Consider the following 12848-nt stretch of genomic DNA (forward strand, 5'->3'; position numbering starts at 1 on the left):
TTAAAAACCATCAGCAAGTAGCATTGGTAATAGGGATGTTAGAAGCCTTTCCACTAAGATCAGGGATGAACCAAAAATGCCTATTATCACCACTAATATTTAATAGAAATGCTAGCATAGCAATTAGTGAAGAAAAAGAAATGGAAGGAATTAAATAAGCAATAAGGAAACTAAACTCTGTGGATGATATGATGGCATACTTAGAGAATCAACTAAAAAACTTGTTGAAATAATTTTAGCAAAGTTACAGGATACAAAATAAACCCACATAAATCATCAGCATAATTATATATTACCAATAAAGTCCAGCAGCAAGAGATAGAGAAATTCCATTTAAAAACTTTAGACAAAATAAAATGCTTAGGAATCTATTTGCTAAGACAGACACGCAAATTATATGGACACAAATACAAACCACTTTTTACATAAAGTCAGATCTAAACATTAATTGCTTATGGGTAGACCAAGGTAATATAATGAAAATTATAATTCTACCTAAATTAATTTACTTATTCAGTGCAATACCAATCAAACTGCCAAAAATTATTTTAGAGAACTAGAAAAAATAATAAAATTAACCTGGAAGAACAAAAGATGAGCAATATGAAGGGAATTAATAAAAAAAATGTAAAGGATGGTGGCCTAGAAATACCATATCTCAAACTATGACAAAGGAGTAATTATCAAAACAATCTGGTACTGGCCAATAAACAGAATGGTGGATCAATGAAATATATTAGGGGTAAATGGCCTTGGCAATCTAGTGTTCGATAAACTCCCAAATCCCAGTTTTTGAGATAAGAACTCACTATTTGACAAAAACTGCAAAACAATATGGCAGAAACTAAGTATATCCAATATCTCACACCCTATACGAAGAAAAGATCAAAATGAATATATGATTTGTAAGAATACAAGCCATTTCCTAATTGACAAATGGTGAAAGGATAAGAACTGGCAGCTTTCAGATGAACAAATCAAAGTTATCAATAATCACAGAAAAATCTTCTAAATTCCCCTCAACTAGAGAAATGCAAATTAAAACAACTCTGAGGTACCCCCTCACACCTATCAGATTGGCTAATTTGGCAGCAAGTGATATATGTTGGAGAAAATGTGCCAAAATTGGTACACTAATACATTGTTGGCAGAGTTGTGAACTGATCCAACCATTTTGAAGGGCAATTTGTAATTATGCCCAAAAGACTAAAAAAGAATGTATACCTTTGAACCAGTAATACCACTATTAGGTCTATATCCCAAAGAGATAAAAAAAAAAGAGGGAAGGGCATACTTGTACAAAAATATTTATAGCAGCCCTTATTGTGGTGGCAAAGAATTGGAAATTGAGGGGATGTCCATCAATTGGGGAATGACTAAGCATTTTGTGGTATATGACGGTGATAGAGCAGGAGAGACCTGCATGAATTAATACAGAGTGAAATAAACAGAACCAGAATATTGTACACAGTAACAGCAATATTGTGGGATGATCAACTGTGAATAACTTGGCTACTCTCAGCAATACAATGATCCAGGACAATTTTGAAGGACTTACGACAAAGAATGCTAAATACCTCCAGAGAAAGAACTGTTGGAGTCACAATGAACATCAAAACAGACTGTTTTTCACTTTAGTTTATTTGGGGTTCGGGTTTTATACGAGTATTCTCTTACAATAATGAGAACAGTATGGAAATGTGTTTTACATGATAATACATGTATAACCCAGATCAAATTGGTTACCATCTCTGGGAAGGGGGAGGGAAGAGAAGGAGGGAGACAACTTGGATCTTATAACTTCAGAAAACTTATGTGCAAAATTGTCATTACACGTAATTGATAAAATAAAATATCTTTACAAAAAATAAAAGTATATGTTAAAAAATAAGGACTTTAAGTAATAAACTTTTTACATAAAAGTAAAAATTTTTTATTTTGAAATACTGATTTTCGAAGCCCTGGAGTAGTAGTGGGAGAGAAAATGAAGAAAGCCTTCAATTAATTAATCAACAGACATTTTATTAAGTGTCATCTATGTGATAGTCAGTGGAAATACAAAGACAAAAATGAAATAGTCTCAGCCCTCACAGAACTTACATCCTAAAAGGGAAAAACAATATGTACACATATAAGTAAATGCATAACGTTTATATACATATACAGAAAGCAAAGTAATTCCCAGGACCCAACAACTGAAGGGGAGTAGGGAAAGCATCAAGGAATATGGGTGGCACTTGAGCTGAACTTTGAAGGGACTTAGAGATTCTAAGAGTGAAGATATTGTCATGTGACAGATAGCTTGTACAATGACATAGAGCCTGAAGATGGAGTATCAGGAATGGAGAATAGCCAGTGGTCCAGTTTGTTTTGAAGGGACAGTATACAAGAAATCTAGAAATGGAAGATTTGTATCCCAAATAGAGGAGTTTACATTTTATCCTTGAGGCAATAGGGAGTCCCTAGAGCTTTCTGAGCAGGACATAGAGTGACAAAGTCACACCTATCTATCCCTTTTGGAATATCACTTTGGCAGTTGTGTGAAAGATGAATACAGAGGAGAGACTGGAGTCAGAGAAACCAATGAGAAAGCTATTTTAATTGTCCAGGTGAGAAGTAATGAGGGTGGTGGCCACAGGGGCAGAAATAAGCCAATGGTGCCAAGCGATATGGGGAGGTAGAAACCAGACTTGACCACTCATTCCAACGACTATAGATGGTAAGTGAGAGTGAGGAGTCAAAGATGATTCTGAGGTTATGGTCTCTAGATCTGGAAGGTTGATGATGCCTATAAGAGAAATAAGGAAGTTCTCTTGCAGCTCCTTTAAGCATCTCTCATTTCCCCATCATGCCATTTAGCTATCTTTTGACACCAGTTGTGCTATGTATCCCCTCTGCCCTGCTCTTTACAGCATCTTGAACAGCAAAGCTGGTGTATGGAAAACCAGATCTTGAAAGAGTTCTCCAGGCAACTTAACTAGAATCTGGTTAGCCCAGGACACAGGAATTATAATAGTCAGAGTAAATGAGGGTAAATACCTAATTCATGAATGTACAGAGCTGGATGGGACCTTAGATATCATCTAGTTCAATCTCTTTCTTTCTCTCTTTCTCTCTTTCTCTCTTTCTTTCTTTCTTTCTTTCTTTCTTTCTTTCTTTCTTTCTTTCTTTCTTTCTTTCTTTCTTTCTTTCTTTCTTTCTTTCTTTCTTTCTCCTTCCTTCCTTCCTTCCTTCCTTCCTTCCTTCCTTCCTTCCTTCCTTCCTTCCTTCCTTCCTTCCTTCCGAAGAGTAGGAAACTGAGCCTAGAGAAGTCAATCAACTTTCCCAAAGTCATTCACCTAATAAAGTCCTGGAATTAGGGCTTGAGCCCAAATCTTCTAATGTGTGGTCCAATGCAATTTCAAGTACATATTTACTTTCAGTTGCATAATTAGAAGAAGAAAAAAAGAGGACTAGTTTTGACAGAGGAGCAGGAGGCAGAGAGAGGGAAAGGGAGTCTTTTAAAAGAATGTACTTAATGGTTCTAAGAAGTAAGGACTAGAATAGTAAAAGTTTTTCCTATATTCCATTCTAATGACAGTTCTAATAAACCATGTTCCAATGTTGCCTCTGGTCCCTACCTTTTGGATCTGCTCAAGAACACTGTATTCAGTCATCTTGACCTCCTTCCTGGTTACCTTGGTTTCTAACAAACACCCTTTTAAGTGACAAAAGTTTCATGCTTTGCAAAGGCCCCCCTGAGGTTGTATTCTTTTGCTTCGGCTGTGTACAGGATTCATCTATAACCTCTGCAGACCTGAAGTATAATGGTTAACAATGGAGCCCACCATTTAACTAGAGATGACCGTAACAAAGCAATTTAGACATTCTTGGAATTTAGTGTACTGTAATGAAAAGTAGCAGTTCAATCCCTACAGGAATTTGGCTTTTTGAATTCTCCTTATCCCTTGACAAAATAAAGTGAGCATGTATGTATAAGAAGTTGGGAAGGAAGGGTGTGGGGATCCTATTTCAGGACAACTTGACCCCAGAAATATTAACTGACCACTGGTTGAGCAGAGTTCAGAGGCTGGATTAAATCTAGGGTTAAGGTTCCGTTGGTCACAAGCCACTTTTCTTCGCCCCACAAGATAGGGTCTTCTTGGCTGAGGATAGAGGTACGTTACCCGAGTTTTTGATGAATAGTTTGTTTTCAGGGTCTCTCTCTGGGCCCCAGGCCAAGGTTTCGCAGCAATATTTATTCTGAGAAGCAGTAGTGCCCCACCCCCCACCCCCAGCACACAATCTGACCTTGTCCATGCCATATCATGATGCTCTGACTCACTTCTTGTGGGCTTGGACTTGAAGAGTGAGCAGATCACTTGGCCTCCCTGACACAGATCCAGGGTCTGGAGGAGGCACATTCTAAAGCCTTGAGCCTCCCTGCCTCCAACCCCCCACAGTTCCGATTCTGAAGGCTGCCTTCATCTTCCTCTGGGAGCCTGCAAAGATGGAAAAAATAAAGGATTTGGATGAGGAGATGCTATATAATTGTCTTTGCTTTCCTTCCCTTTAACACACTAACTTTTCCAGGAAGCCTTTTCTGGTATCCCACCCCCATGGAAATCCAGGCACTTATTGACTCTGCATCCCCTAGTACCTAAGTACTCTTTTTACATAGGCTGGTCTGTTTGTGGCTTTGTAAATAGTATTAACTCATTTCGGGGAGATGGGACCACAATTGGCCCCATGAGAGGAGAAAATGAATGCTAAAAAGAGGGCAAAGGGCTCTTCTGAACCCTCCCTCCTCCCAGATACTCTGGAAACAGTGAGAGTAGGGTCAGCTCAACAGAGAAGAGAAAGTAGATGTGTGCCTGCCAGCTAGGGGACAGAGGGCTCACCCAGGGTACCCATACAGCAGGGAAACAGATACTGGGTCCATAGCCCATCATCACATGGATGAGGCCACACTGGAGAACCAATAGCATCAGCAGAGAGCCATGATAGAGGAGAGAGGTGCTATCCTACCCATACAGGCCATCCAGATCCAATGTAGTCACTCACAGCTGGGGGTGCAGGGGAGCCCCATCAATCCAGTGCCAACCTTCAGGGCCTCGATATAGACCCACCCAATATAACCTGTAGATCTGGCTGCTTAGGAATTTCTATGGGGAAAAAAATAGGAATGTTGTTTTACTTTGTGGCCCAAGAGCTACCCTATCTAGCATCCTTTCTCTAAATAGTCCTCTACATTTTCCAAAGCTCCAGAGAAGCTAATAAGCTCATGGCTCCTCCAACTCCAAGATATTTCTTCCTCATAAATCTATTCACCAAATATTTAATGTCCATTGTCTATGTGTAAGGCACTATCCTGGATGCTACGGGGGGGGGGGGGTTAGATAAAGATGTTAGTTAGAAACATGGTCTCTGCTTTCATGAATCTACTAATCTAATATAATCATAGAAAAAATTTTTTAACTCTTACCTTCAGTCATTGAATCAATACTGTGTATTGGTTCCAAGGCAGAAGAGTGGTAAGGGCTAGGCAATGGGGGTCAAGTGACTTGCCCAGGGTCACACAACTGGGAAGTGTTTGAGATCTGATTTGAACCCAGGACCTCCCATCTCTGGGCCTGACTCTTAACCCATTGAGTCACTAGCCTCACGGAATATGAGAGATGGAAGGCACCTAGAGATGGAGCAACCCTTCATTTTTAGGTTGGGACACAAAGAGACAGATTTGAGAAAGAAGAATCAGTAGGACTTGGAAACTGATTGAATGTGAGAGTGAAGGAAGGAGGCTGGGAGTCTGGAAAACTAAAGTGATCATTAAGAGGAAGGTGAGAGTAAGGGACTACTTTGAAGGGGTTGATGTGGTGTTGGAGATGTCTGAGAGATTTCCAGCTGAAAATGTCTAACATGGAGTAGAAATGGGAGACTGGATCTTGCCAGTGAGGATGGGGCTGAAGATAGAGGGTCAAAGGGGCATAGACCTGAAGGGCTCTGGCAGAGGAGTTCTAGTTGAAGCCATAGGAGAATGGGAGTGGGAAAGTATCTCTGAGGAAGGCAAAATAAAGAGTAAAGAAAAGAAGGCCAAGTCCAGAGCCTTCCTGGACATTTCTGTGTCTACACAGAAAATTCCTCTAGGAAGTGTCTTTAGATTCATGACCTTTCCCTGATAAACCATCCCCTCTCCGCATTGAAGTCTGCGCCAGAGAATGGCCCTTCATCTTGCATTATTATTGACTAACGACAAACTACTTTCCCCCAACCTATCCTCCACAAGCATTCACCATTTTGTTAGATCTCACGCCTTTTCTCCATTATTTATGTTTGGGCTGCTCCGCAAATTGTCCCTTCCAAGACCTGAGTGGGTCTTGGGTGGGAAATGGGAGGCAAAGAATGCTGGAGCAGAGTAAGACTATCTTGGCCATTTTGCAGACGAGGAAACAAAACCCCAGAGAGATGAAATAATTTACCAAAAGTTGTACAAGGTCCCCAATCACAGCCAGAATTTGAACGCAGCTCTTTTGAAAGCATTTCCCCCTTTTTGATACACTGTGCTACCTCTCAGAAACCATGGATGAATATGAGTGACATTGGCATGAAAGCCGTCCACAAGAAGATGAAAATCTCACATTTATATACCTCTTTACAAGGTGTGTGTGGGGGTTATATATGTTTTTATCTCTATGTGATAGATTAAGTTAAGTGACTCAGCCAGGGTTATATTGCTAGTAAGGTGTCAGAACTAGGACTCCTGGGGCCACATCTGAGCATTTTCCCTCCACCAAGGAAGAAGGCAGCATTTCTAACTGTGTGACCCTGGGAAAGGCACTTAACCTCTTTATCCAGCCCTTATTACTAAGATAGAAGGTAAAGTTTTTTTTTGTTTGTTTGTTTTTAAAAGGAAGAGGCAGCAGAGAAGGGGTCCTGGCCAAGGGGCACCACTAACCCTAACCCTAACTGTACCCCTAACCCTGCTGGCTAGGTAACAACATTTAATTAAGAACAGAACTTAATATTTCTCTTAACACAATATTTCTCCTAACAGAAATGTCAATAGAGGCACAATCTGGAGCCAGTAGGCTGTTGATTGGCAGCAATACAAGGCTAAGGAGAGAAATAAATGGGTTTAAAATATTTCTAATAAAAATCCTTTTCATTATGTATTTAAATGCCAAACAAAATTGGTGTCTCCATATACATCGTAGAACATAGAAAAAAAGGGGGATCTATATGGGAAACTGTGAGTCTCTATTAAGTATAGCTTGCTCTTCTTTTTTAGGTATATAAAGTCAACCCAGGACTTTTAGGCTGTCCTGCTCGTTTATGCCTCTTTTATGGGGGTGGGGCTAAATATTTGGCTAGCTCTTTCCTCTAAGCTCTGCTTCCCCCAAAGCAGTCTTGTGAATGGAATGGCAGGCAACAGAACCAAAAGCCAGAAAAGGACGTTAGCTCCTATTGGTCTCTCCTTACTATTCCCTCTGCATTGCATTTTCCTAGGATGATAGGAAATTCTGGGGGTGGCCAAGGGAGAAGGAACATGGAGAACATGAGTAGATCAGTGTGTTCTTGCCAGGCAACTAATTGACCAAGAAATGACTACCAAAAGAAATGGAAAGCTATGTTTTGGTCAGAGCCAAAGACCCAACTGGTTCTTCCTGTTCTAACACCTTTCCCAGGACAGCAATTAGCTCCACTATTTTGTCTCTTCTCTTCTCTCATGGCAACCCAGAAAAACCCATGAAACCCAGTTCTCCATCCCAAAGATCAACCATTTACCCTGCCACCTCCAGGAGATTGAGCAAGGTTCTTATTTTAATCAGAAGTCAAGTATTTCAAGAGTTTCTGAGCTACCTTCCCTGCCCTGCTTCCATCGCATCCCTTCTGCCCTCATCATTTCAGCATCTCCCCCCTCTAGATTACAACCTCCAGCTGTTTCTACCTGTCTGCCAGACCCTCCCCAAATCAGTCCCATCTGTTTGCATTCCCACTCCTACTCCCATCCTCCTCTTTACTACCTGCAACTCCCACTCCTTTATCCTTAGGGAAAAGTTATATTTTACACAAATTATTGGGGGAGGTGTTAAGTGAGAAACACTGGGGATCCAGAGGCTGTGGGGGTAGGGTGTGCACATCAGGAACTTAATCCATAATTTTCTAACTAGAAGTTCATTCTCTATGAGGTCCTAGGAAAGGATGAACAAGCTGCCCAAGATCATACACAAGAAAGGGGCAAATGAAATAGGACCAACCCAGAACTTAAATCCAGTTCCTGAGTCCATAGATACTGTTCTTGCTAGAGTTCTCTTACATTAAGATTTGTCCTTTAAACTCTAATCCTCCTAGTATGACTGTGGATAAGTCACTTAACTCCAATTGCTTAGCCCTTGCCCTCTGTCTTAGAGTTGTTACTAAGACAGAAAATAAGAGTTAAAAAAAATGGAAATAAACTCTAATCTTTTGGAATACCAGAACAAAATATTAATAGGTCCACCTTCCAAGGGGCCGTCAAGGACTGACAAAGGAGAAGCATTTGTTCTTCTTCTATCATCTGTCTATAGATTTCTTCCTTGCTCCTGGGCTTAGGAAAGGGCCATATTATCATTCTTTCCTTTTTTTTTTTAAGTTTACATTCCCTCTGACTTATTGCACTTGTAAGATGGGCTTCATTCACGTAATATTTAATGAGCGCCAACTACTATTGTTCTGGACTTCTGGGAAATACAACGATATTGTCCCTACCTTCCTACAGCTGATAAATCTTAAAACTCATAATCACCTTACCCTGGAGCTTCTGAATCCCAGGAGTTTCAGTTAAAAACTCCCTTGGCAATTGCTTCCATACAATATAACTTTTTTTCCCCAAAAATAAGAAGGGAATTAGGAGCTTCAACCAGAAACTTTGGAAGGTGGGAGTGGGAATGGATGGGGCAGAGCTGAGATCTTGTTGAGGGTAGATTTGGAAAAAAAAAAGAGAAGCTATCTTGTAGCAGCAGTAAACAGAGCAGATGGCATGCTGGTTATGGCAGGGATATACTTGGAAAGGACAGTAACATAAAAACAAAAGCTATCCATAAAAATATGACTTTAAAGAGCACGATCTCTTTCTTATCCTTTCCTCTCTTTTTCCTGGCTCTGTCTTTATTTGGGATGGTCTGGTCTAGTTTAGCATCCATCTGTCTTTTGGCCTTTCATTTACTCTTTTCTCCTTTCTATCTTTTCCTTTGTCTGGTGATCCAGTGGAACTGAAGTATGTGCAGTTTCTTTGAAGTATTTGAGACACTGAATAGAATTCTATGACCCCAGTTGTTAATTTAAAAAGTGGAACATTTTGTACTTCTCTCCCTGAAAGAATCCCAACCTAAACTGAATCAAGTCACTTTTTATCTTTTGGTAGCTCTCAGTTGATTTTTCTCCCCTGAAGGGTTGGAATTGGGGAATTACTGAGCCTTCATAGGAAGAAAAGGCTTCTCCATTCAGGGTAATTCTAGGACACTCAAAAGAAATAGACAAGGATAAATGAAAAGTATACTCCATGGAAACCAAGTAAGTACTGAGAGAAGACATTATTAGAGTACTGGACAAGGTCAGATGGGGTTAACCAGGGAAGGGTTTCTCAGAGAGGAGGTGAGTTTTGAGTTTGAATTTGGAGAAGGGATGACACAAATTGATAGAAAGCAAATGGCAGAGGGGTAAGAGAAAAATCAAGGTGAAGAGAAAGATTTGTGGGAAGAAAAGAATCACCAAGAAGGAAGTTCATGACTGGTAGTGTTAAAAGGAGTTTTCCTAATCTCCCTCTGTTTCTTTAGGAGGCAATAATAGACAGATCGGCCCTCTCTCTCTTTAAGAAGCCAACTATATAAGGAAAGGATTCAGTGGGCAGTGGGCAGAAATCAGTGGGCAGATTTCCCTGGCTTCCTAGAGAGAGCAGGGTTCTGTATCAGTCTCTTTGTCACGAGAAACTGGCAGTTAACTTTTGAGAGTTTGGGTTGAGATACTAATTTGAGAAGGAGCCTATCTCTGAGGGTTTTTTCTCCTCAAAACTTTGAGGCAGAAGGAGCTGGTTCTGAAGTTTTTTCTCCTTAGGACTTTGAGGGAGAAGGCTCTGACTAGGAGGGCTTTTCTACTCAGAACTTGGAAGGAAAAGGCATTTATGTCTGTGTCTCTGACAGGCAGTTTCACTATTTACAGATGAGGGAGAAGAACTACTTTCATGAGGTTGTTTAATGGTTAATGTTCATTGATTAAGTTCAGGTAGATAGATAGAGAATATAATCTTAGTTAGACAGGGTAGATAAATTAGGCCTGCTTTGCCAGGCAAGAAGATCCTGCCCAAAAAGGCAGTTAGATTTAGGGTTTTGTATAATTGAAAATCTGTTACTCTAAAAAAGAACTACATTTCCCAGGAGCCCATTGACTTCCTGTCATTATGTATTACCTGTAGATAGGGGATATTAGGCGGGCATGTGGAAGGTTCCATCTTTACTTCCTGTCCAGAGCTTGGTGGTGGTAAGGTGGGTGTTTGAACTGGCTGATCAGTCATGGGCATGTGGTCTTTATTTTGTATCTTCTTTATTCCTTGATTTCTAATGATCACTAATAAATCTCTTAAAATACAATATGTTTATTATTGAGATTTAATTTTATCTTTTATAGTTTCTTAGAATTTTTGTGTGGGTTTGAATTTTAGGCATGGCTATAAAATATGAGTGATCATCTCACTGTCTTCCCTCCTATTTCCTATCCTAATTTCTCTTCAAAATAAGTAAGTGTTTGTGGTTTACCAAATTGCCCTCCGTACTGTTTATCAAACTCCTTCCCAAAATTTTAACCCTTCACAGCAGATTGGGTACTAGTCCAGAAGGGAAGAAGGCCTGGATGATAATTCTGACTGATACTAGCTTTTAGTCCCTAGGCAAATCACTTAACATTTCTGACATTCAGTTTTCTTATTTATAAAATAGGAATAATAGTATTATGATAGTCCTTTTTTTCTTACAGAACTGCAATTACAGTACTGACTTCACAGGGTTGTGAGGCTAAAATGAGAGTTTTAATAGCACTCAAAGTGTTATTTTACAGCTATGTCAGTTATAAGCCATGTGGTGGTGACTGTTGTTCCGTTGTCACAGTCGTGCCAGACTCTTCATGACCCCATTTGGAATTTTCTTAGCAAAGATACTAGAGCAGTTTGCACTTTCCTTCTCTAGCTTGTTTTACAGATGAGGAAACTGAGGCAATAGGGTTGAATGACTTGTCCAAGATCACACAGTTAGTAAATGTCTGAGGAAAGATTTGAAATTGAGCAAGATGAGTTCTTCTGACTCAAGGACTGGCATTCTTTCCACTGTCCCACCTAGTTGCCCTTAATTCATGTGGAAAATGGCTCACAGAGCCCAAGAGAACTTGAAGTAGAAATAGTCAAAAGACTTGGCTTCTAGGCCTAACTCTGCCACTAACTAATAAGTCATTTGACTGCTCTGTGCCTCAATTTCCCCATCTGTAAAATGAAGTGATTGTATGAGAAGACCTCAAAGGATCCTTTTAGCTTTAATATTCTGATCTTATGAGATTCTAACTTTTAAAAAATCTGGTTTGATATTAGTCGGGTTAATAGCTATCTGGAAAGTTAATATTAGTTTATACCCCTTTTTGGCTCCCCAATCAACCTTTGGATTTTAGAGCTAAAAAAAACAAACCACTTGGTTTGGGGGCTACATCTCTCCCCAGGCTGAGGCTATGCATGAGTAGAGTCCTCCCTCCTTTTGCCTACATCTTTTGTCTTTGGTAAGGAAGGGCTGGCTGGAGGAAAGTTCTTTGTTTTATCTCTAAACAAGGATTCCCTTAGTAATGAAGTCAGTCAGCTAGCTGCCCTGCTGGGAAACCCACGCCATGTCCAGGCAAGCATTCTAAGTGCCACATGGTTACTCGGCTTCCAGAAGATTGAGGTCTGAGTCCTCCATCTCAGTGGTGGAGGGGAAGGATGTCAGCCCCTTCTCCTGGAACCAGGGAGTCGGGCAGGCATTGGCTCTGGCTTGGAGCTGGTTCAGCCTGGTCGAGGAGGTGGTGGTTAGCCACCAAGCTCTCCTTCTAAGCTGTCTCATTTGTTGCTATTTAATCAATAAGTATACAATGAAGACACAGTCTCCAGAGAATTTTAGTTGTAACAGCTGGCAGAAGCAACAGTTGCAAAGACTCAGCAAAGAATCCTCTCAGGAATGATGTCTTTCCTTGATCCCAGTTCTGAGGTGTCTGCAGCTTAGAGGCACGTCTAGACTGCCCCCGCACCTTTTTCACTATATTCCCTCACAGAGAGTCCTGTGTTCAAATCTGGCCTCAGACACTTCCCAGCTGTGTGACCCTGGGCAAGTCATTTGACCCCCATTGCCTAGTCCTTACTGCTCTTCTGCCTTAGAACCAACATACAGTGTTGGTTCTAAGATGGAAGGTAAAAATTAAAAAAAAAAATTAATCTCTCCACTTCTCAAGTCCAAAAATCAACAAGAAAACACAAATCAAGTCCTGATGTGTAGTATCAGCTGTTTCTAGAATGTAAAGTGCTCACCCTGAGAATTTAACACTCGGCTAGCTGTTAAGAGCTGACTCCAGCACACTCTTGCTTTGATATAAGCCTAATGATCATATGATGGATGCAAGATTCAAAAACTTCCATAGGCTGAAACAATAGACTTCAACTAAAAAAATGAGACTGAATTGAGACAACTCTAATATGCTTTGCTTTTTTAAAAAATCAACTATACCAGTTCATTATTAGGGAAGACCTGGCTTAACAGCAGTTCATGTAAAGAAGATTTAGAGATCTAGTTGATTGGGGACTCTAGTCAATAGCGTATGAAGCTGCC

At 40.3% G+C, this 12848-nt stretch overlaps 1 protein-coding gene across 2 annotated transcripts in view; it reads right to left on the reverse strand.

Moving 5' to 3' along the window:
- Window positions 1-1623: 1623 nt before the first annotated feature.
- Window positions 1624-12848, reverse strand: part of KLRG2 (killer cell lectin like receptor G2) — a 38301-nt gene continuing 27076 nt past the window's right edge. The window contains exons 4-5 of one of the 2 annotated variants that reach the window (XM_016426185.2): window positions 5044-5144; window positions 1624-4481 (exon numbers count right to left, since the gene is read on the reverse strand). In XM_016426185.2, the coding sequence (XP_016281671.2) occupies window positions 4358-4481; window positions 5044-5144 (225 nt within the window). In that variant the 3' untranslated portion in view covers window positions 1624-4357. Of the gene's footprint in view, window positions 4482-5007; window positions 5145-12848 lie in introns of both variants that reach the window. The other variant, XM_016426186.2, reaches the window with a different exon arrangement.

The sequence above is a fragment of the Monodelphis domestica genome, chromosome 5 (assembly GCF_027887165.1).
Source record: "Monodelphis domestica isolate mMonDom1 chromosome 5, mMonDom1.pri, whole genome shotgun sequence".
NCBI classification, from domain to species: Eukaryota; Metazoa; Chordata; class Mammalia; order Didelphimorphia; family Didelphidae; genus Monodelphis; species Monodelphis domestica.